The sequence below is a fragment of the Myotis yumanensis genome, unplaced genomic scaffold, assembly GCF_028538775.1.
Source record: "Myotis yumanensis isolate MYYU_CA2020_CCGP unplaced genomic scaffold, mMyoYum1.0.hap1 SCAF_3, whole genome shotgun sequence".
NCBI classification, from domain to species: Eukaryota; Metazoa; Chordata; class Mammalia; order Chiroptera; family Vespertilionidae; genus Myotis; species Myotis yumanensis.
In genome coordinates, this window is record NW_027223754.1 from 104825913 (window position 1) to 104851973 (window position 26061).

At 40.5% G+C, this 26061-nt stretch overlaps 1 protein-coding gene across 5 annotated transcripts in view; it reads right to left on the reverse strand.

Moving 5' to 3' along the window:
• Nucleotides 1-26061, reverse strand: part of PROSER1 (proline and serine rich 1) — a 157559-nt gene that overhangs the window by 19589 nt on the left and 111909 nt on the right. For 4 of the 5 annotated variants that reach the window (XM_070409240.1, XM_070409239.1, XM_070409237.1 and 1 more), the window contains 4 exons: nucleotides 22244-22327; nucleotides 20681-20759; nucleotides 20013-20108; nucleotides 3106-3150 (listed from right to left, as the gene is read on the reverse strand). In XM_070409240.1, coding sequence (XP_070265341.1) covers nucleotides 3106-3150; nucleotides 20013-20108; nucleotides 20681-20759; nucleotides 22244-22327 — 304 coding nt within the window. The remainder of the gene's footprint in view (nucleotides 1-3105; nucleotides 3151-20012; nucleotides 20109-20680; nucleotides 20760-22243; nucleotides 22328-26061) is intronic. The other variant, XM_070409238.1, reaches the window with a different exon arrangement.

The window sequence follows — 26061 nt, forward strand, 5'->3', positions numbered from 1 at the left end:
CAAAGCTGGCCCGGGTCCCGGGTGTCTATGGCTGACCAGATGGAGGGTGCCTGTGGCCGGCTGGAGGAGGGAATCCTGGGTGTGGGGCCAAGGCAGAGGTGGTTAGGGGCAATCAAGTCAGCAGGGGAGCAGTTAGGGAAGATCAGGCTGGCAGGCAGAAGCAGTTAGGGGCAATCAGGCAGGCAGGCGAGCAGTTAGGAGCCAGTGGTTCTGGATTGTGAGAGGGATGTCCGACTGCCAGTTATCTCCCGAGGGGTCCCAGATTGGAGAGGGTGCAGGCTGGGCTGAGGGACCCCCTCCCCCCCCCCCGCACATGAATTTCGTCCACCGGGCCACTAGTATAATAATAAAAAGACTGAGAATAGTGAAAGTAATCTTGAGAAAGAAGAAAGTTCAAGGTATCATGCTACTTAATATCAAACCATATTACAAAAGGGTATATTAATCAAAACAGCATGGTATTGGTATAAAAATTAAAACCTAGCTCAATGAATCAGAATAAGGAGCTCAGAAATAAACCCACATATATGTGGTCAATTAATCTATAACAAAAGAGGCAAGAATATACAATGGGGAAAAGACACTCTCTTCACTAAGTAGTTTTGGAAAACACATAGATGCAAAAAAAATACCTTGATCACTTTCTTACACCATATACGAAAATAAACTCAAAATTAATTAAAGACTTAAATGTAACACCCCAAACCATATAACTTCTAGAAAAACAACAACATAGGCAGTAAATTCTTTGACAATGCTCTTAGAAATATTTTTGGATATTATCTGCTCAGGTAAGAGAAAGAAAAGACAAAAAAATTAGACTACATTAAACTGAAACATTTTTACAAAGGAAATCATCAATAAAATGAGAAGACAACCTACTGAATGGGAGAATATATTCACCAATGATACATTCAATAAGTGGTTAATATCCAAAATATGTAAGAAACTTATACAACTTTGCACTAAAACAAACAAACAATCTGGTTAAGGAATGGACAGAAGACACAATATAATATACAGATGGTGTATTATATAATTGTACACCTGAAACCTACATAATTTTATTAAGGAACTAGAGGCCTGGTGTTCGAATTTGTGCACGGGTGAGGTCCAGGTGGCCCGCCCCAATTGGAGATCAGGACAGGGTGCCTGGGGGGAAAGGATCTAGGAGGTTAGCCGGCCAGTACTGCCCCCAATCGGGGGCAGGGGGACCGATCGGGGGCGGGGCCAGCCGGGGGTAGGGCCGTGGGCGATTGGCTAGGCAGCCCCACCCCGTGCTCAAACTCATGGTTGAACTCCTGGTTGAGGGTACAATTTGTATATTAGGCTTTTATTATATAGGATGTCACCCCAATAAATTCAATAAAAAAGGGAGGGAAATGGACAGAAGACCTGAAGAGATATTTCTCCAAGAAGCACATATTGATAGCCAGCAGACATATTAAGATGCTCAAAGTAACTAAACATCAGAGAAAGACAAATTAAAACTACAATGAGATATTACCTCCTGTCAAAATGTCTATCATCAATAAATCAACAAACAAGTGTTGGCAAGAATGTGGAGAAAAGGGAACTCTCATGTACTGTTGGTGGGATTGCAAATTGGTGCAGGCACTATAAATAACAGTATGGAGAGTCCTCAAAAAATGCAAAACAGACCAATCTACCGTAAGCCAGCAATAGCACCTCTGGGTACTTATCTGAAGAAATCCAAAACACTAACTCAAAGTGATATAAGTAGCCCTACATTCACAGCAGTGTTATCTTCAATAGTCAAGATATGGAAGGAACCTAAGTGTCCATGGACAGAAAAATGGGTAAAGAAGAGTTAGTATATATATATATATATATACAATGGAATATTACTCAGCCATAAAAAATAATAAAATATTACCATTTGTTACAAAATAGATGGACTTACAGGGTATTATGTTAAGTGAAATAAATCAGAGAAAGATAAATATGATTTTATTTATATGTAGAATCTAAAAACAAACCAAATGGACAAACAAAACAGAAACAAACTCATAGATACCAGGAACAACCTTAGGGTTGAGGGGCTTGGTGAAAAAGTGAAGGAATTAAAAATTATAAATTGGCAGTTACAAAATAGTCATGGGAATGTAAAGTACAGCATAGGGAATACAGTCAATATTGTAATAACTATTTATTATAGTTATATATAAACATGATATGTATATGTATATATATATACACATATAGATATATATAACTACTAGAGGCCCGGTGCACGAAATTCCTGCACCGGGAGGGTGGGGGGACCTCAGCACAACCCGCGCCCTCTCACAGTCCGGGACCCCTCGCTCCTCACTGCCCCCTGCAGAAGAGGCAGGAGAGGCTCCCGCCGCCACCACTGCACACACCAGCCCTGAGCCCGGCTTCTGGTTGAGCGGCACTCCCCCTTTTGGGAGCGCATTGACTACCAGGGGGCTGCTCCTGCATTGAGCACCTGCCCCCTGGTGGTCAATGTGCATCATAGCGTCCGGATGTTCCACCATTTGGTCAATTTCCATATTAGGGTTTTATTATATAGAATGCCGGGTGGGTATTAAACTTATTGGGAGGATCTCTAGAAATTTATATAAATGTCTAAGCACTCTTTTGTATACTTGAAATTTAATATTAAATGTCAACTGTAATTAAAAAAGTAAAAAAAAAACAACTTTTTTTTAAATTAAAAGAATTAAAGTAGTATCTGACATGTTTTTCTCAAAAGGGTTTTTATCACATCTATATGTTTATATTCAGAAAGAAATGAGGTTTCTACTATAATGTACTGTAAAGCATATGTAGATATAATCACCTAGCAGTTAGATTACATTGAAAACGTTGCAAATACAATACAAAGGCATATGGTTAATTTTAAATTCAGTTAGTATGTGCATTTCATGTCGTATATATAAAATGTACCACATTAAGTCTCTTTTATCAAGTACTGATCAGTTAAATTCTTTAACCAGGAACTTTCCCTAAAGCATAAAGATTCCAAATACACTCAACTCAAATTGTTATCTGTGAATAACAACTGAGCAGACAATCAAGACAGAAATCAGTTATATCTGAATCAAATTTGGTACTTACTTTGATTTTGTGTGGGTTTTGACTGATTGGAAAGGTCTTCATTTTCTATATAAAGATTAATAAGAAGTTAATTTCAAGTTTTAGTCAAATTATTTAATACCATAATAATAATCAACGACTGGAGCCAAATAAAGAAAAACCCAGGATATGTATGTATACTATGTTAGGAAAAATCACTTATGCCAAGAGGGGTGGGAGGAGGACATAAGTAAGAATCGTAGTAGTAACTATATATAGAATGATAGGATCATGAATAATTGATCCTATACTACCCGCCACATTTCTCCTTCACTTGTAAGGTTTTGAATAAACATTGTTATATTATAGATATACTAGAGGCGTGGTGCCCGGATTCGTGCACCAGTGGGGTCCCTAGGCCTGGCCTGCGGGATCGGGCTGAAACCAGCTCTTCGGCATCCCCCGAGGGGTCCCAGATTGCGAGAGGATGCAGGCCAGGCCGAGGGACCCCACCGGTGCACGATCGGGGCCAGGGAGGGACACGGGAGGTTGGCCAGCCAGGGAAGGACTGCGAGAGGGCTCCAGAGCATGTCTGGCCCATCTTGCTCAGTCCTGATCAGCCAGACCTCAGCAGAAAGCTAACCTACCGGTCAGAGTGTCTGCCCCTCGTGGTTAGTGCAGGTCATAGCAACTGGTCGACCGGTCGACTGTCTGCGCCCTGGTGGTCAATGCATGTCATAGCAAGCAGTTGAGCAGCCTTAGCTTATCATAAGCATATTACGCCTTGATTGGTTGAACGGCCGACCGGCCGACAGGTTTTAAGAACACTTTTTGGAAAGTGCCTACATATACCATCCAGAAGAAAGTGTAGCCTGTATATGGAATGCAGAGAGGAACCACTGTCACTGGCTAAGCTAACAGACAGTCACTTCTGGGCACCACTCCCTACAACAGTGGAATGACTCAGAAGTGGGAGGCAGATGTTGCGTGCAGAATCCACTGCCATCTGAGGAACCAATTTTGCAAGCCATGTGGCTCATCCAAGCAAACAGAAAGAAAGTGGCCCTGCCCACTTGCACTCAGTTATGAAAAAGGCTCTATGCTAGGAGCTGTCAAGGAAAACTACCCTAGTTTGGACTGAGTTGAAGCCCATGAGACTGATAACCTAAACCATACTCCTTTGCATCCACCATGGGAAATGTCCTAACCAAACCATTGGTCAAAGATACAACAGAAAAAAAATTACCTCTCATTGCTAGACAATAACTGTCCAAGAAACCAATAATTCGATATGCGTAAGGTCCAAAGGGAACACACAAGCCCTGACATGGTCAGCCAAAAAAGAACATATCTTGTTTAAGGAACTTAATACAAATAAACAACTAGGATAGATGGTGTCTATCAATTGGAGATGCAATAAAAGAATGAAAAAGAACTTTAAAAACCTATAATACAAATTAAGAATACATATAAACTATAAGATATAAGCAGAGAAGGTAAATACTTTTAGATATAAAACTGTGACTTCAAATTACTAACTACAAAGAATGGTGAAGATTAGAAATAATATTACCAACAGCTAAATACTTACATAAAAATAAGAAAAAAATCGCATTGAAAATGGCAATACTAGAAAAAACAGGTATCATACATGGATAAGTGACTTAGAAGACAAATACAGTACAAAATAGGCGTATCAGAGAAAAAAGAACAAGTGAAAAACCAATAACTAAAGGGACAATTAAAACAAAGTTTCCTAAACTTTAAAGACTTGGAGTTTTCCTATCCAAAGGGATTACAGAGTTAGAGGAAGAATTATAAGATACACACCTAGACCTCTTGGTGAAATATCTGAACTCCAAGATTAAAGGCATTTCTGAACTCTAAAAATAAGGAAACTTTTATTTGTAAGATTTCAGAAAGAAACTAAGGTTCTGATAAAGAAAAGAAAATGAACTGGAATTGGTTTCTCAACTATAGCACTATATGTGCCCTTTTTGAGGAAAACACTCGAGACATTTTCTATTAAAAGAAAATTAGAATGAACATATCAGGAAAGGAAATCAAAGAACAGAAGAAACAGTAAGAAGCCATAAATTCAGAGGCACAGAAGTAAAAATGCATAGAATTCCAACAAAAGATAAATGGATAAAAAAGAAGGAATATGAAGTCAAATAGTGGAGTGTAAAACAGCTTTTTTTTTTTAGTTTTTGTATACTGACAACCATGAAGAATATGAAGGTGATCACTACCAATGAAAGATAAAATTTTAAAGATAAAAAACTGTTATCTACACATATATTAGTAAAACCCTAACCCTAATATGCAAATAGACCGAACGGCAGAACAACAGAACAGCCGAACAATAGGTTGCTATGACGTGCGCTGACCATCATGGGGTGTGCGCGGAACATGGCGGGTGTTGGCAGCAGGAGTCAGAGTGCAGAACATGGAGGGCATCGGCCATGGTGGGATGGTGGAACAGGTGACCAGGGGCGCCAGACCAAGGCTGGGTGCCAGTCACTGTCATCGGGGCGAGCCTCTGGTGGTTACTGAAAATTCTTTGCTCCCACGCACCGTGGTCGCGCTGGGAGCTCGCACCTCCTGCCGTCACCGGCACCGGCCCACTCGCACTCGCAGCCGGCGCCAGAGCCAACGCTCACACCCGCTTCCCATGCCCGGCACCAGCCCCAATCGCTTGGCGCCGTCAGCGGGTGCAAGCGGTGGCTGCTGGCCCCGATCGCCCCTCAGTGCTTCTTCACCTCCCCCTGCTCCTGCTCCTGAGGGGCAATCGAGGCTGGCAGCAGCCTCTTGCACCCTCTGCCAGCAACCGCCCCGCTCGCACCCGCAGCCAGCTCCAGTGCCGCCGCTTGCATCGGCTGCCAGCGCCCGGCACCAGTCCTGATCACTCGGCACCATCAGCAGGTGCGAGAGGTGGCTGCCTGCCCCATTCGCCCCTGAGGGCTTCTCCACCTCCCCCAGCTCCTGAGGGGCAATGGGAGCAGCAGCTGCAACTCACACCTGCTGATGACACCAGCTGGCGCCAGCCCCAATCAGTTCGTGGGAGCCGTAGTGGCTGGAGCGGGGCTGCCGGCAGACAGGGGACCAGGGGCCACAGCGGCAGAGGCTGGGGGTGGGGTGGGAGGTGCAGAGGATGGGCCGAGATCCTGTCCCTTTGCCCACCACAGCCTCGCAGCCCACAGTTCCTTTCAAAGTGCACAAATTTGTGCACTGAGCCCCTGGTACAAGAATAATAATGAATAAAAATAAAATAGAAGGAAAAAGTAAGAAAATAAGAAAAAATATTTAACTTTACAGTTGTTTGAAATTCCTAAGTCTCTTCATTGATTTAATAAACAGAAACCATTTATATGTAATTTGTAAACCAAGTAACCTACCAAATAAACAAATCCCCAAAATATTGCACAATAAATATACCAGCAAAACATTTTTGTAAAATAAAAACAAAAATGAGTTAGGGCAATATTAATATCCAATAAGGCCAGGGTAAAAGGAAATATTATAAAGTATAACTCAGCTGACATTTTTTTATGCTTAGGAAACTCAAAATACCTTTAAGAAATAAACAGGTAACTAATAATAGGTACCTAGAAATAAAATATTTCATTTAAAATTGCAACAACAAAAAATACTTTTAAATCTCTACAAATAAACCTAAGGCAAATAACCTATAATTAAGAAACCTACAGGTTACCAACATGGCAGTGGAGTAAGTAGAAGTGACACTGACATTCCCAGGACCAAACTTGGAAATACAACTGAAATACAGAAAAAATACCCTGAAAATCAATTGAAGACTAGCTGGAGAGAACCCTGATAACCAAGGATGGAAAGTGGAGAGTGCATGGATACTGGTAAGAAGTGTGAAAGGGCTGGCTGGGCTCCTAAAGACAGCAGTTGAAGTTCTGGAAGGATATCTCAGCTATGAGGGGTTCCCACTGAGAACTCTGGGGTCTAAACCTCAAGCTGGGCTCCCCAGACAAGAGCACAATTGAGGTGGGTGGCCACATTACACTTGGCTGTGAAAAGCAGCAGGGTTGCTGTCTACCAGCAAGAGACGGCTGGAAATTCAGGCACCCTCTTAAAAGGCCAACACACAAAATTTTGTGTGCAGCCACTCACTGTAGGCTTTGGCAGAGGGAAGGCAGAGTGGACTAGAACAGTGTGAGGAGAGTCCAGATTTGGGAGTTTTGGGGTTGCAGCTTGTAGGGCAGTCACCCGTTTCCTGTGCTGAGTCATTCCCTCATACCACAGAGGACATCTTTCTCTGGAGGACCTTTGCTATCCAGGAGGTTTTTGACTGGGGGAAGGCAGTTGCCCAACCCTACCCTGTGGCTGATAGGCTGAGGATAAGCCATTGGACTGCAGGCAGAGATTGATCTCTGGAGACTTTGATTCTTTACCTGATCTCCTTCTGGGCCCAAGGCTAGGAAAAGCAGACTCTGGTGCACATCTTGGTCATTTCCAAAGACACCTAGCTCCAGCAGAGGGAGCCACATTCTGTGGATTGCTGATAGCTTCAAACAGGTTAATCAGGCCCATTCAAAAACAGTGTCTGAGAAACCAAGATGGCGGCATAGGTAAACACCGGAAATTGCTGCCTCGCACAACCACTTCAAAAGTACAACTAAAAGACGGAATGGACATCACCCAGAACCACAGGAAGGCTGGCTGAGTGGAAATTCTACAACTAGAAGGAAAGAGAAAAGCATACCGACACTCAGAGGAGGTGTGGTGAGGAAGTAAAATACTAAGGTACAGAGGCGCACGCAGAGCGGGCTGGCGACTGAGGGCGCGGTTGTCTTTTTCAATAGAGAGGGAGTCTCAGGCTCTGAGCTCCAGTTCCGGGTGAGTCTCTGGGGACCTAGACTCATATGGGAGAAGCGGGACTGTCTGGCATCGGTCAGAACTCGAGGGCAGCTTTCTCTCGGAGGTACTTGCAGCAATTGCTGGGACACTGAGAAGCAGGGCCTCTGAAGGCAGGACTGAGAACAGCCATAACTGCTGGCTTGGCCTGCCCTGTTGATCCCCTGGGACCCGCCCCGCCCAAGCCTTGCACGGAGGCGTTTGCTGGATAGCCTCAGGCAGAGGCTAAATTAGCACCTCCCTAGAGCTCCAGGAAAAAGTTCTCCCACTGCAGACACAGCTGATTCTCACAGCCAATTGGCCTGGAGGTCAATCCCTCCCAGTGTTACTTACAACAATCAAGGCTTAACTACAACAAGACTGTGCACAAAGAACACAAGGGGGAGCACCAAGAGTGTCCTCCTCAGGTAATTGGGGAGGCTGAACCACTGGGCCCTAGAGGACACTTAGCAGAGAAAACCACTTTATCAACACAAGGAAGCATAAAAAATGCGGAAACAAAGAAACAGGACACAAATGACAGAAATGGAGGAAAGCAAACTGCTGGATATAGAGTTCAAAACCACACTTTTAAGGTTTTTCAAGAACTGTCTAGAAGCCGCAGATAAATTTAGTATGACCCTCAAAGACTGGTGAGACCGCTGATAAATGTAGTGAGATCCTCAAGAAATCTAGTGAGACCCTCGATGTTGTGATAAAGAACCAACTAGAAATTAAGCATACACTGACTGAAATAAAGAATATTGTACAGACTCCCAACAGCAGACCAGAGGATCGCAAGAATCAAGTCAAAGATTTGAAATATGAAGAAGCTAAAAACACCCAACCGGAAAAGCAAAATGAAAAAAGAATCCAAAAATATGAAGATAGTGTAAGGAGCCTCTGGGACAGCTTCAAGCGTACCAACATCCGAATTATAGGGGTGCCAGAAGAAGAGAGAGAGCAAGATATTGAAAACCTATTTGAAGAAATAATGACAGAAAACTTCCCCTACCTGGTGAAAGAAATAGACTTCCAAGTCCAGGAAGTGCATAGAACCCCAAACAAAAGGAATCCAAAGAGGACCACACCAAGACACATCATCATTAAAATGCCAAGAGCAAAAGACAAAGAGATAATCTTAAAAGCAGCAAGAGAAAAAGTCAGTTACCTACAAGGGAGTACTCATACGACTGTCACCTGATTTCTCAACAGAAACTATGCAGGCCAGAAGGGAGTGGCAAGAAATATTCAAAGTGATGAACAGCAAGAAGCTACAACCAAGATTACTTTATCCAGCAAAGCTATCATTCAGAATTGAAGGTCAGATAAAGAGCTTCACAGATAAGGAAAAGCTAAAGAAGTTCATCACCACCAAACCAGTATTATATGAAATGCTGAAAGGTATCCTTTAAGAAGAGGAAGAAGAAGAAAAAGGTAAAGATGCAAATTATGAACAACAAATACACATCTATCAACAAGTGAATCTAAAAATCAAGTGAATAAATAATCTGATGAACAGAATGAACTGGTGATTATAATAGAATCAGGGACACAGAAAGGAATGGACTGACTATTCTTGGGGGGGGAAAGGGGTGTGGGGGATGCGGGAAGAGACTGGACAAAAATCGTGCACCTATGAATGAGGACAGTGGGTGGGGAGTGAGGGCAGAGGGTGGGGTGGGAACTGGGTGGAGGGGAGCTATGGGGGGAAAAAAGAGGAACAAATGTAATAATCTGAACAATAAAGATTTAATCAAAAACAGTGTCTGACATTATCCTGCACTAGAGATTGAGATCAGTAGCAAATATACCTAATATGCAGACACAAACCCAAATAGGCAACCAAAATAGGGAAACAAAAACAGAAGCCTGAAATGCAGATAAGAAATTTATCAGATACAGAGTTCAGAATAATGATGGTAAGGATGCTCAAGAACATGACTAAAGATATAGTAACAACAACAAAAAAAGACCAGGTGGGAATAAAAAATGATATAGCACTAATATAGAACATATTGGAAGGAATACACAATAGATTGGGGAAGATGAGGGATGGATAGGTGAATTAGAAGACATGGTAGGAAAAAAAATCCTATATAATAAAAGCCTAATAAGCTAAGTGTCCCGTCGTCCATTCAACCAATCAAAGCGTAAAATGCTAATGATATGCTAAGGCCACTCAACTGCTTGCAATGACATGCACTGACCACAAGGGGGCAGACAGTCGACTGGTCAACCAGTCGCTATGATGTGCACTGACCACCAGGGGGCAGATGCTCCAACTGATAGGTTACCTTGCTGCTGGGGTCCGGCAGATTAGGACTGAGTGGGATAGGCCAGACAAGCTCTGGAACCCTCCCCGGCTGGCCAACCTCCCGCATCCCTCCCCAGCCCCGATAGTGCACTGGTGGTGTCCCTCAGCCTGGCTTGCACCCTCTCGCATCGGGCTGAGGCAGGCCCTCCCAAGTGCACGAATTTCGTGCACCAGTCCTCTAGTCTCTTAATGAAAGACTATAAAGAAGAAAACAATTTAAAATAGGAGGAAACCTTAAGGGAACTGTGGGACAACAGGAAACGTGACAATATTCACATAATAGAAAAGACAGATGGGGAAGAAAGTGAGTAAGGGATAAAGTGTTTGAAGAAATAATGGCAGAAAACTTCCATAACCTGGTGAAGTAAAAAGACACACAAGTCCTGGAAACATAGAGATTCCCAAGAAAGAAGAGGCCAAACAGGCCCACACCCAGACACATAATTTAAATGCAAAAAAATTAAACACAGAGAGAATCTTAAAGGCAGCATGAGAAAAGCTATGTGTTACTTATAAAGGTGCTCACATAAGGCTGTCAGCTGATTTCTCATCAGAAACTCTAGAGGCCAGAACGAAATGGCATGAAGTATTCAAGGTAATAAAAAGCAAGGATCTGAAACCAAGATTACTATATCCAAGAAGACTATCATTCAAAATAGATGGTGAAATAAAAAACTTCCCAGGCAACACCAAACCAGCCCTGAAAGGAATTGTAAAAGGACTGCTATAATGAGAAGAAATAGAGAGAGAAACATAGGCAATAAATAATTAAAATGGCAAGAAATAAGTACCTATCAATAATAATCTTAAATGTAAATGGCTTAAATGGTCCAATCAAAAGACATAGGGTAGCTGAATGGATACAAAAATATGACCCTTTTATGCTATCTACAAGAGACCTACCTCAGCACAAAAGATGCACACAGAAAGAGAACGCATAGATGAAAAAAAAATTTCCATGCAAATGGAAATGAAAAAAAAAAAGTTGACAAAATAGACTTCAAAATAAAGGCCAGCACAAGAGACACTAAAAGTCACTACTTTAATACTAAAAGAATTGATCTAACGAGGATATAACCCTGGTATACATATATGCACCCAAAAGAGGAGCATCCAAATATATTTAAAAAAACTTCTAGGAGAAATTAAGGGAGAGCTCAACACCAATACAGTCATAGTAGGGGATTTTAACACTCCACTGAATTCACTGGATAGATCTTGTAGATAAAAAATTAATAAGGAAACAGTGACTCTAAAGGACACACTGGATCAGATGGATTTAATTGACATTTATAGAACATTTCACCCCAAAGATGAAGAATATACATTCTCCTCAAGTACCCATGGGTCATTCTTAAAGGCAGACCACATGTTAGGACACAAAACAAGCCTCTACAAGTTCAAGAAGACTGAAATCAGATCAAGCATCTTCAGAGATCACAATGGAATAAAATTAAAAATCAACTACAGTAAGAACACTCAAAATGCATTTAAATACATGGAGGCTAAATAGCATTTTATTAAACAATGAATGAGTTACCAATGAGATCAAGAAAGAAATAAAAATGTTCCTGGAAACAAATGAAAATGAACATACAACAATCCCAAATCTCTAGGATACAGCAAAAGCAGTCCTGAGAAGGAAGTTGATAGCATTAAGACCTACATTAAAAAACAAGAAAAATCAATATGAAACTATTTAACCCTACAACTTAAAAAATTAAAAAGAAAACAACAAGAAAAGCCCAGAGTAAGTAGAAGGAAGGAAATAATAAAGATTAGAGCAAAAATAAAAGAGAGACTATAAAAACAATACAAAAAAAATCAAGGAAATCAAGAACTAGGTCTTTGAAAAGATAAACAAGATTGATGAACTGTTAGCCAGACTCATCAAGAAACACAGAGAACTCAAAAAAATATCAGAAAAGAAAGTGAAGAAGTAACAACTGACACCACAGAAATACAAAGGATTTATACTATGAAGAACTATATGCCAACAAGCTGGAGAATGTGGATGAAATGGACAAATTCTTAGAAAAATACAACTTTCCAAAATTAAATCAGGAAGAATCAGAAAACCTGAATAGGCCAATAACAACTGATGAAATAGAAGCAGTAATAAAAAAACTCCCAACAAAAGTCCTGGTCCGAACGGCTTCACAGGGGAGCTTTACCAAACATTCAGAGAAAAACTAACAGCTATACTCCTCAAACTATTCCAGAAAATCCAAGATGAAGAAACACTTCCAAGCTCTTTTTATAAGGAGGATAGGTGTTATCCTAATTCCAAAACCAGATAAAGACACTCCAAAGAAAGATAATTACAGGCCAATATCCCCAATGAACACAGATGCTATAAAATCCTCAACAAAATATTAGCAAATCGGATCCAGCAATATATTAAAAAGCTCATACACCATGACCATGTGGGATTTATTCCCAGAATGGAGGGGTGGTACAATATTCATAAATCAATAAACCTAATATATCACATAAACACACTGAAACACAAAAATAACATAATCATATCAATAGATGCAAAAGTAGCATTTGAGAAAATTCAATACCCTTTTCTTAAAATATATTTTTTATTATTGTTACTATTACAGATATCTCACATTTTTACCCTCTGAGCCCCCTCCTCCAAGCCCTTACCAAACCCCCCAGGTATTCACTACACTATTGGCCTTGTCCATGCCTATGCATGTAAGTATATAAGTTCTTTGGTTTCTCTTTTTTGGTCCCCCCAACTCCACATCAAGGTATGTCTGTTCCATGGCTCCATTCTTTGGGTCTTATTTTGTTGGTTAATTCATTTTGTTTATTAGATTCCATAAATAAGTGTGATCATGTGATATTTATCTTTCTCAGATTGGCTAATTTTCCTTAGCATAGTATTTTCCAGGTACATCCATGCTGTCCCAAATAATAAAAGACTCCTCTTCTTTACAGCTGCATAGTATCCCATTGTGTAAATGCCCTACAACTTTTTTGTCCATTCAACTACTGATAGGCACTAGAGCTGTTTCCAAATCTTAGCTATTGTAAATAATGCTTCTATGAACATAGGAGTGCATATGTTCTTTCTCACTGGTGTTTTGGTGGTTTTACAATATATTCCCAGAAGTGGGATTGCTGAATCAAACAGGAGTTCCATTTTTTATTTTTTGAGGAAACTTCCTACTGTTTTTAATAATGGCTGCACCAGCAGTGAACCAGTGTTCCCTTTTCTCCACATCCTCCCCAGCACTTGTTGTTCGCTGATTTTTTGACGATAGCCATTTTGACAGGTGTGAGGTAATAGCTCATTGTGATTTTAATCTACATTTCTCTGATGATTCGTGACTTTGAGCATTTTTCATAGGTCCCTTGGCCATTTGTATGTCCTCTTTGGAGAAATATCTATTGAGGTTTTCTACCATTTTTTAATTGTATTGTCTTCCTTTGTTGAGTTGTAGGAGTACTTTATATATTTTGGATATTAACCCCTTATCAGATATATCATTGGCAAATATGTTCTACCATACAGTGGGTTCCCTTTTCATTTTGATGGTGCTTGATTTTGCTGTGCAGAAACTTTTTATTTTGATGCAGTCCCATTGGATTATTTTCTCATTAATTTCCTTTGCCCTAGAATTCAGTGGTCGGCAAACTCATTAGTCAACAGAGCCAAATATCAACAGTACAACGATTGAAATTTCTTTTGAGAGCCGAATTTTTTAAACTTAAACTATATAGGTAGGTACATTGTTATTAACTTAATTAGGGTACTCCTAAGGCTTAGGAAGAGCCACACTCAAGGGGCCAAAGAGCCGCATGTGGCTTGCGAGCCGCAGTTTGCTGACCACGGCCCTAGATGTATCGGTGAACATATTGTTACATGAGATGTTTAAGATTTTACTGCCTATGTTCTCCTCTATGATTATTATGGTTTTATGCCTTACATTTAAGTTGTATATCCATCTTGAGTTTATTCTTGTGTATGGCGTTAAGTTGGTGATCTAGTTTCATCTTTTTGCATGTCTTTGTCCAGTTTTTCCAGCACCATTTGTTGAAGAGACTATCTTTACTCCATTGTATGTTCTTGCCTCCTTTGTCAAATACTCAGCACCCTTTTTGACAAAAACTCAGCAAAGTGGGAAGAGGGATCATATCTCAACATAATAAAGGCCATATGTGACAAATCTACAGCCCATTTCTCCTAAAAACAAGAACAAGACAGGGATGTCAGCTTTCACCACTCTTATTCAACTTATTACTAGAAGTCCTAGCCACAGCAATCAGAGAATAACAAAAAGGCATCCAAATTCGAAAGGCAGAAGTAAAACTTTCATTATTTGCAGATGACATGATATTGTACATAGAAAACCCTAAAGACTCCACCAAAAACTACTAGATTTGATAAATGAATTCGGGAATGTAGCAGGATAAAAAATTAAAACCCAGAAATTGATGGCATTTTTATAGACCAATAATGAAGTCTCAAGAAGAGAAACTAAATACAAAATCCAATTTATCATACTAAGGAATAAACTTAACCAAGAAGACAGAAGACATACTCGGAAAACTACAGGACTTTGAAAAAAAATAGAGATAGAGCAAGATATAAAAAAATGGAAGAATATACATGTTGTGTTCAATGATTGGTATGGACATCATTAAAATATCCATACTACCCAAAGCAATCTACAGATTCAATGCAATCCCTATTAAAATACCAAGGGCATAATTCACAGATTTAGAAAAAATACTCCAAAAAATTTCATATAGAACCAAAAAAGACCTCAAGTTCCTGCATCAATCTTCAGAAAGAATAACAAAGTGGGAGGGATCACAATACCAGATATGAAGTTATACTACAAAACCACACTAATAAAAAAAGCCTGGTACTGACACAAGAACAGGTCAGTAGAATAGAACAGAGTAGAACAGATCAACAGAATAGAACAGACACCCAAATTGACCCAAGCCATAACTCTCAATTAATATTTGACAAAGGAGGCAAGAGCATACAATGGAGTGAAAAGAGTCTCCTCAATAAATGGTGTTAGGAAAATTGGAGTGGTACATGCAGAAAGATGAAACTAGACCACAAACTTACACTATACACAAGAATAAACTTAAAATGGATACAACACTTAAATGTAAGTCGTGAAACCATAAAAATCCTTGAAGAAACCATAGGTAGCAAAATCTCAGACATCTCTCAAAGCAATATGTTTACCGATACATCTCTAAGGCAATGGAAACTAAGGAGAAAAAAAACAAATGGGCCGGCATCCGGGGGAAAAAAAGCATCCGCACAGCAAAAGAAACCACAATGAAAAGAAAAGGGAACCCAATGTATGGGAGAACATATCTGGTAAGGGGTTAATATCCAAAATATAGAAAGTACTGATACAGCCCGGCTGGTGTGGCACAGTGGTTGAGTGTCAACCTATGAATTAGGAGGTCAGAGTTCAATTCCGTTAGGGTACATGCCCCGTTTGCGGACTTGATCTTCAGTAGCAGGCGTGCAGGAGGCAGCCAATTGATGATTCTCTCTCATCATTGATGTTTCTACCTTTATCTCCCTCTCCCTTCCTCTCTGAAATCAACAGAAATATATATATTTAAAATAAAGTAATCATACAACTCAATAAAAGGAAGACAAACAATCCAAGTAAGAAATGGCAGAAGACCTGAATACACATTTCTCCAAAGAGGACATACATCTCTTAGGGCAGTGGTTCTCAACCTTCCTAATGCCAAAATCCTTTAATACAGTTCCTCACGTTGTGGTGACCCCCAACCATAAAATTATTTTCGTTGCTACTTCATAACTGTAATTTTGCAATTTTTATGAATCGTAATGTAAATATCTGATATGCAGGATATATTTTCATTGTTACAAATTGAACATAATTAAAGCATAGTGATTAATGACAAAAACAATATGTAATTATATATGTGTTTTCCGATGGTCTTAGGCGACCCCTGTGAAAGGGTTGTTTGACCCCCAAAGGGGTCGTGACCCACAGGTTGAGAACCGCTCTCTTAGGGCAAAGGAAACTAAGGAGAAAATAAACAAATGGGACTACATCAAAATAAAAAGCCTCTGCACGGCAAAAGAAACCATCAATAAAAGGAAAAGGGAGCCCACTGTATGGGAGAACATATTTGGCAATGATACATCTGATAAAAGGCTAATATCCAAATTATATAAGGAACTCATACATCTTAACAAAAGGACAACAAATAATCCAATTTAAAAATGGGCAAAGGATCTAAATAGGTACTGCTCCAAAGCAGGCACAGATGCCAAGAGACATATGAAAAAATGCTCAGTAACTGATCATCCAAGAGATGCAAATTAAAACAATGAGGTATCACCTCACACCTCTCACAAAGGCTACCATAAGAAAATCAACAAGTGACAAATGCTGGCAAGGATGTGGAGAAAAGGGAACCCTAGTACACTGCTGGTGGGAATGTAGACTGATGCGTCCATTATGGAAAACAGTGTGGAGTTTCCTCAAAAAATTAAATATGGATCTGCCATTTGACCCAGTGATCCCACTTGTAGGAATATATCGTAAAAAACCCAAAACACCAATCAGAAAGAATGTATAGCCTGGCCAGCATGGCTCAGTGATTGAGTGTTGACTTATGAATTAGGAGGTCATAGTTCGATTCCAGGTCGGGGCACATGCCAGGTTGGGGGCTTGATCCCCAGTGTGGGGCATGCAGGAGGTACTGATGAATGATTCTCGAGAGAATCATTGATGTTTTCTCTCTCTCTCTCCTTTCCTCTCTGAAATCAATAAAAATATATATTTAAAAAAAGAATGTATCCACTATTTACAATAGCTAAGATCTGGGAACATACCAAATGCCTTTAGTAGATGAGTGGATAAAAAAGCTGTGGTACATTTGCACCATGGAATAGTATGTAGCAGTAAAAAATAAGGATCTCTTATCCTTTGACACAGCATGGAGGGACCTGGAGAGTATTATCCTAAGCAAAATAAGCCAGTCAGAGAAAGACAAGTATCCCATGATCTCACTCATATGTGGAATCTAATGAACAAAATAAACTGATGAACACAACAGATCCAGAGACATAGAAGCATGGGATAGTCTGTGGAATGTCAGAGGGAATGTGGGGTTGGGTTGGTGGGTGGGAAGAGAACAACCAAAGAACTTGTATGCAGACAATAGGGTGGTGATTGCCTGAGGTCAAAGGAGACATATGTAATACTTTCAACAATAAAGATTTTAAAAAATAAAATAAAGTGAAGATGTTAGGCATAAAAAAGAAAAGAAAAAGAAAATCACAAAATCTTCTTGAGAGAAAATAAGCCCTGGGGGAGAAATGCTACCACTTGACAAGCTATAAGGACATACGTAAGACTTAATTTTTTAAAAAATATATTTTATTGATTTCTTACAGAGAGGAAGGGAGAGGGATAGAGAGCTAGAAACATTAATGAGAGAGAAACATCAATCAGCTGCCTCCTGCACATTCCCCACTGGGTATGTGCCTGCAACCAAGGTACATGCCCTTGACCAGAATCGAACCTGGGTCCCTTGAGTCCGCAGGCCGATGCTCTATCCACTGAGCCAAACCGGTTAGGGCCATAAGACTTAATATTATAAAAATGTCAATTCTCCCAAAATTACTATATAATTATATACACATAAATTCAACTGTTTTTAATTGCATAAAATGATCTTAAAGTTCAGAGGAATGAATAAATTTCCAAAAATGGTTTAAAAATATAAAAATATTAAGAGACAGGGGGGTTGGGGGGGGGATAAGGAGATATCTGTAATACTATCAATATTAAAAAATATTTAACAAAAATAAAAATATTGTTAATCAAAGCTAGCTTTATTACATATCAAAACATACTTTAAATCTGCTAATCAAGTGAATATGGCATCATTATAGCCTAATATAACTATACTAGAGGCTCAGTACACCAATTTGTGCACGGGTGGGGTCCAGCTGGCCCGAACTGATCGGGGCCAATCGGGCCAGGCTCACCGGGAGGAGGGGACCCAGGAGGTTGGCAGGCAGGCCCTGCCCGATTGGGGTGGGGAGGCCGATCAGGGGGAGGGGCCATCGGCGTTTGGCTGGCCCTGCCCCTGGTCGAACTCCCAGTGGAAGGGACAATTTGCAAATTAGCCTTTTATTATATAGGATTGGACAGAGTAAAATAAAAAACAGAATTAGAGCCATATGTGTATATGAAAACTAAAATCTGATATTTTAAAGCAGTAGAGAAAATAAATTAGTGAATGAATGATGCTGGCCTAAATGACTATCATCTTGGGTGAAAAAATTAAGATGAACCTCTATATCACCCCTATGAGTACAAATTCCAGATGAAGTAAGAGTCTCACAAGACCTAGATTACCTGGTCTATCTAGAGTTAAGAAGATATGAATCAAGATAACACGATTCCAGCTTTTCTTTCATAGACTCTATTTTCCTTTACATTTCAAAAAATGTAAAACTCGTAAAGGTAAAAGGTACCATAAACAAAAGCAAGAAATAAAATAACGTATTTTGAAAATAGTGTTTTGCAACTCTCATCAACCAGAGTACTCAGCTGCAATCAACAGAACTATTCTGGCTAGTAAAATAGAAAAAGAATTTATTAAATGCTATTAAGAAATTTTGAGTCTCTAGGAAAGCAGATAAAAAATTAGGTTCTACCCCTCCCCTAAACACTTATAAAAATAAATGGCAGTGGATTAAAAGCTACACATTAAAAAAGAATCACTATAAAAGTAATTAGAGAATATAGATGATATTTTCATACTGTTGGGATGAGGAAGGGTTTCCTGAGCAAAAAAATAAAACTCAGAAGAGTCAAATAAGTAATAGCTGATTAAAATAAAAAAACTTTTGTAAAAGACACAAATGAAAACGTAAGCTAAATCAGCCTTCTTAGACTGGCAAAAGTCAAATCATAGATAATATCCCATGTTGAAAAGATGTGAAGAAACTGTACACTATATACTCTCATTGGCAAGTATAAATTAGTACTCTTTTTGAAGAACAGATTGGCAATATCTATAATAATAAAAGGGTAATATGCTAATTAGACTGGACATCTTCCGGATGTCATTCCGGTCGTCCTTCCTGACGATGCCAGGGCCAGAGGGAAGCCAGCCCAGGTCCCTGATGCCTGCAGCTGGCCCGAGGGGAGCCAGCCCGGGTCCCAGGTGCCTGCCAGCGGCCAGAGGAGGGAAGCCCAGGTCCTGGGTGCCAGAGGGAAATGGTGCCGGCATCCGGGGGAAGGAAGGCCTACTCTTGCACGAATTTTCGTGCATTGGGCCTCTAGTATAGAATAAAATATTTATACTTCTTATCTCATGTTCCCAAGAAAAAGGTTAACTGGAAAGTGTTGGGGAAAGAGTTTAAACCCCTCTAAGCACCTCCTTATAAGACTTTCTTCCCCGTGGTAGAAATAATTTGCGCAAATGGTAATGTCCATTAAGTGAATTATACTTTTTCTGCCAAAGTTTCTTGCTCATGAGAAATGATTCTTATTTCTACAACCTGCTCGTGTTCACACATGTAGGCGAAGAGCGCTCTAGGGAAATCTCCATATCACACTTACAAATGTAAGAACTCCTTACTTGGATTCATCATTTGGCTCTTAGTTTGTGCTCCCTCTTTTATGACACACCATTTCAAACAACTATCCTTTCCAAGTATACATTTGTGTATGAATAATTTATTTATTTTGAACACTCCATAACATTCGTTTACCTGTTCCTGCTGGATTAGGAGTATATGGAGGTGGAGGAGGTACACCAGGAGCTATGACATTGGCTAATGGTACTAGACCTGCATTGTTATAAGCACCTAAAATAAAAATATAATAGAAAAATATATAATTTATTATCATTTTGTGGCCAAGAGTTCAACTATATTAATGCACCTATCTAATTTATTTTTAAAACTGTAATATAATAGAGTTGCATTTTACGTGAAGGTTTGGTACTGGATTAGGTGAAAATAGATCAAATAAGATAATTAGAGATTCTTATTTCCAACACTGCATGCTAACTCCAGGCTCACTAAATGGCATGGCAGGCAGAACCTGCCATACTTAAATTATTATAAGTGCATTACAGATGCCTCTGAATACCAACTATCAAAAAGGTATTCAAGATGATTTACCAAAGAGAAAACCCATGATAATAAATAAAGTCTAAAAATAATCTATAATTCATTTAGCAAAAGGAAAATATCCTAAATAAATTGTGTGCTGCATTGTTGTAGACCAAAGCACTAGTTAAGCTGACTGTGGGAAAGTTAACAAATCACAGAACATTTTATAGGTGCTTGAGATTTCCCAAGTACATATACCAACATTTACTTTTAATAAGTAAAGAGCAAAATGAAAAAGTGTAAAACATGAAAGAACTCCTTACTTGGTGTAATAGTTGCATGTGGCCGACATGGAGGTATTGGATAAGGAACGGGTTTATGTGGATTGTATGTTGAAGGAGGCTAAGTGAGGGGACAAAGTATAGCAGTTAGAAGAAAATCAACTAAGCAATCTGCTGGCAAAACAAAATGTAACTTGTTTCAAAATATTTAGTCCTAAGAGGCTAAAAATGCCCAGCAAACCTAGTGCTACTGGACTAACACATGGCACAAATAAGGAAAATTTATTTGCTTTAAAACATGTGGTTCTTATTAAATTCCAAAGGTAGATCCTCTGTGGTCAGGATGGCTGAGCGGTCTAAGGCCTGCATTCAGGTCGCAGTCTCTCCTGGAGGCCTGGGTTCAAAGGTAGATCCTGCTCAAGATCGCTACAGAGGTGTTTATTTTTTATTTCAGCATCAAATCATCTCCAGTGAAGGGTCAGATCTCATCCCAAACAGCAAATTTCTCTCTGATCTGCCTAGTTTAATTCAAGAATTCCTACCTCTTCTTATGTAACAAAAGAAATCCACTAGTTTTTGGAATTAAAGCTACCCAAGAACCTTCAAAATCCTCCTAACTTATTAGGAATTCATTCATCTTACCTTCTTTTTTCCTTTTGAAAGAAAAAAAAAAAAAAAAGCACTGTTTTCTTTAGCATTCAGCATGCTGACAAATGTAGCAAAATGTAGACTGGAATTATGAATTCCGTATTTAGTCTTTTTTGCCTTTTGAAACCCACAAATCTTTTATCTTTGATGGAACTTATATACGTAATAAAGAACGTAAAAGAATTGGTCTCTAGAGAAGCAGAGGTATCTAAAAAGCTAAGCCAAATACTGTACTTTTATGAGAGAGAGACAGAGAGAGAGAGACTCATATGAATGAGCAAGCACACCTGCTAAAGAGAGCGTACACTTATATCCTTGGTGCATAAGGGCTCTACTGACAGTAAAAGACCCAGATTCTTTCTAGCTCTCATAATGGCAGTCCTGTATGATGCACTAGTCTTGTGCAAAAATTCTGATCTGTAACTATTTTTCTATAAACAACTGCCATGGGAGTTATCAGGTGGACAGGCAGGAACTGCAAGGTGGCCGTGTGGAGGCCTATAATACTTCAATTTTAATGATCCCTCAAGCCACCGGTTGTCTTCTGTTCAATTTAAATTCCAATCAATTATTATCACTCCCTTGAAAATATTCTTAATCTCCTTGCTCTGTCTTGTTTTACTAACACTAATACTAATTTGGCCAAACCATAATCTTAGTTAAAGTGAACCCTCCATACTTTATACCTCCAAAGGAACAGCTAAACGTGGCAGGAGAAAAAAATAAAAACAAATTATGTGTTTTCACTTTAAAACAAAACATTAAATTCAAAAGGGTCCTTAGCACTATTAACTAATTATACTATATTGTCCTAGGCCAAGCATTTCCTGAGGGATTTTAGTATACTTTGAACTTCCCAACACACAAAAAAAGAATTTATGCTTTGAACAGACAGAAAACTACATGTAAGAGTTATGACCTGTTTCATCTGTTTCATCATTTATTTTCTAAACATACTGGTTTGGATGGTCCAAGAATCCGTGCAGCTATTCCTTTGCCTTCATTGGTACATTCTTCACCATCTTTTTTCAAAGGGGTTCCCTATTAAAAAGAAAAAGAACTGAGACTTTTAAGAAACCCTAAAACAAAAATGAAACAAAAAACCCTCACTATATAGGCATACCTCATTTTATTGTACTTTTCCTTTATTGCACTTCACAGATATCACATTTTTTACATCAAAGGCAAACCTCCACCAACAAAAAGATTAAGGCTTGCTTTATTGTGGCACTCCCTTTATTGAGTCTGGAATTGAACCCACAATATCTCAGAGGAATGCCTGTATTATAGTGAAGAAAAGGACCTGGTAGGCATTTAAAGACTTGGATTCCAGATTCAATCCTGCCCTGGATGCATGACCCTGATAAGTTCCTCATCACTCCTCTGCCATGGAATCCTCAAAAGAGGTACAGGGCCCCTCAGAAGTACACACATAATAAGAGAACAGGATATAGCATGTTTTAATTATTTTCCCTCCACAACAGGTGCAACCAGAAATAGACTTCCAATGCTATAGTATATGTAAGAATCAAAGAGCACCTGTATTACAGCTGAAACATGATGACAAAAAAAATGGTGTTCTCTATAAGCATTAAACATGATAGTTTATACTGTACAAGAGCAAATGAGACCTCACTCAAGGCTGCTATAATTAACAGACCAGAATAAGTTGAATATTAGACTGTGTCAGCCTAATAGTGTGTGTCCCTAAATGGTTGGAAGCCAACTTCCAAGATGGTGCCCAGTGATCCTCACCTCCAACATGCTCTGTTCAGTCCCCTTCCAGAATGAACAGGGCTAACCTGTGCAACAAACAGATATTCCAGAAATGATGGCATTTGACTTCTAAGGCTAAGTCATACAAGACAACACAGATTCCACTTATCTTCTCCTAGATGATTGGCTGGTGGAAGTTAGCTGCCATGTCATAAGGTGCTCAACCAGCACTATGGAAAAGTCCTTACGGTAAAGAACAAAGACTTCTTGCCAACAACCAACACTAATTTGCCAGGCATGTAAGTGAGCCACTTTGGAAGTATAGTCAGGAGCTCCAATTAAGCCTTCAGATAACTGCAGCCTCATGAGAATCCCTGAGCCAGGACCAAGCTAAGCCACTCCCAGATCCCTGATTCATAGCAACTGCATGAGATAATAAATGTTTTCTGTTGTAATTCACTAAGTTTTAGGTTTATTTATAACACTACAGTAATAAACACCATTCTTTGAAACAGCTTACAAAAAAGCTTGGAAACACTGGATGATGTAAAAACAAGTTTCTTTCTTATAAGACTTCTCAGAGCCTTTATTATACAACTAGAGGTCTGGTGCACAAAAATTTGTGCACGGGGGGGGGGGGGGCCTTTCCTCAGTCCGGCCTGCGCCCTCTCGCAGTCCAGGACCCCTCGGGTGATGTCCACCTGTTGGCTTAGGCTCGCTCCCTGGGGGATTGGGGCTAAGCTGGCAGTCAGACATCCCTCTGGCAGCCCGGGAGCCCTCGGGGGGTGGGGGGGTGGGGGGGGGGCCACCTGCCAGCTTAGGCCCGCTCCCCAGGCATCCTTAGCACTGCCGAGGAGGTGAGAGAGGCTCCCGCCACTGCCGCTGCGCTCACAGCCATCAGCCCAGCTTGTGGCTGAGCGGAGCGCCCCCTGTGGGAGCACACTGACCACCAGGGGGTGGTTCCTGAGTTGAGCGTCTGCCCCCTGGTGGTCAGTGCACGTCACAGCAACCAGTCGTTCTGCTGTTAAGGTCAATTTGCATATTACCCTTTTATTATATAGGACTAAAGGCCTGGTGCACAAAATTTGTGCACATGGAGGGGCGGGTCCCTCAGCCCAAACTGCAGGCCGAAGCCATCAGTCGGACATCCTTAGTGCTGCCGTGGAGGCGGGAGAGGCTCCCATCACCGCTGCTGCGCTAGCCAGCCATAAGCCCAGCTTCTGGCTGAGCAGTGCTCTCCCTGCGGGAGCATACTGACCACCAGGGGTCAGCTCCTGCATTGAGCATCTGCCCCATGGTGGTCAGTGCGTGTCGTAGCAACCGGTAGTTCTGCTGTTCTGTCGATTTGCATATTAGCCTTTTGTTATATAGGATAATGTCTTATTATGGGCAAGGCCTCTAATTCAATTTTTTTTAGGTAGTTAAAGGGAGGGGCAGAATTTTCACTTGAGCCTGAAGCTATAATTGCCCTTAGCTCAAAAATCTGCATACCACTGAGACACATCTTGGTGAGGCTCATTCTAAACCAGGGGTGGGCAAACTTTTTGACTCGAGGGCCACAATGGGTTCTTAAACTGGACCGGAGGGCCGGAACAAAAGCATGGATGGAGTGTTTGTGTGAACTAATATAAATTCAAAGTAAACATCATTACATAAAAGGGTACGGTCTATTTTTTTTTTTTTTTTAGTTTTATTCATTTCAAACGGGCCGGGTCCGGCCCGCAGGCCGTAGTTTGCCCACAGCTGTTCTAAACCGGTACACTGTTCTATTATGTGTATAAGTATTGGGAGCCATCTTATCTCTTTAGTGAAAGGAACCTTTTGTTATGTTACAATGACTAACCTTATCTCATGAGTTGTGTTTTGGCTTCAAGCCTGCAAGTATTCATGCAGCAACTTCAGCGCTTCTGTTCAATATTTACCTGGCATATCTTTTATTTTATTTTCTCTAAATCTTTCTAAATTTTTATGTATTAGATAGGAATAGCCCATGGACACAGACAGTAGTCTGGCTAAGGCCTGGAAGGGGTGGGTGCAGGGTGGAGGAGATCAATGGGGAAAAAAAAAAAAAACTAAAACAAAGGGACATCTGTAATACTTTCAACAATAAAGATACGTTTTAAATAAAGAAAAATATCTTAGTTGAAAAGAGTTCTATGTGAAATAATATAATTGTTCTACACTGTACTTTATATTCTCAACTCCTCTCAAAGAGATATTAATTGACCCTATGTCACTTAATATTAACTGACCCCATGTTCAATGACTGCAGGACTGACTTCCACCACACCGACCAAGCACTGACTGCCATGGGGCTGCGATCAGACCCTGCTTTTTTCTCCCGGTCTGTTCCAGGCCGAGGGTTCCGTCTCCGTGAACCCCAGGTCAGTCTTTGCATTGGGCAAGTGGAATCGCTGAGGCCTACTTGAGAGTCGCCAAGGCTGGGAGCGTGATCTCAGCATAGTTAAAAACACGTTCGTGAAGTGATGCTAGGGGTTCTCATTAAAAAGCCCACACATGTCTGTGCTCCACCAACAGGGTTGCTTTAACACAGAAGACTCCATCCGCAAGCCCACTGGCTCCAGGAGCGGGCGGGAGGTTGAAAGTGGACATGGGTAGATGAGGCCGGTGCCAGGCGACCTGGCAGGTGTCAGTGGCTTGGCTGTCTGAGCCCCAAGTGCAGGGAGACAGGCTCTGACGTCACCACCGCGCGGAGGATTTGACAGCAGCGGCTTCAGAGCTTGTTGCTATTTTGTTTTATTTATCTCTCCTTTTCCCTTTAAACCTCTAGGTTGCCTTTGTTGGAGAGAGAAGCAGCCTTTGCAGCCTCCTCGGTGGAGAGCAGGCCTTCGATCTGGGTTCACACGCAGCCAGACAGAGTCCTGTTTAGAAACACGTGTGGGTCTTGCATTATTTGCTCTGTTACCGATAAAGAGGGTTTTAGATTCTGGCACGTAAATATGTTTCCTGCTTATCCACGACGGCAGGCCGAGTGCAGCCACAGGCACAGCCACAGTTCTTCACTCCTTCACAGGCCTCTGTCCAAGGGCGGCGGTGCA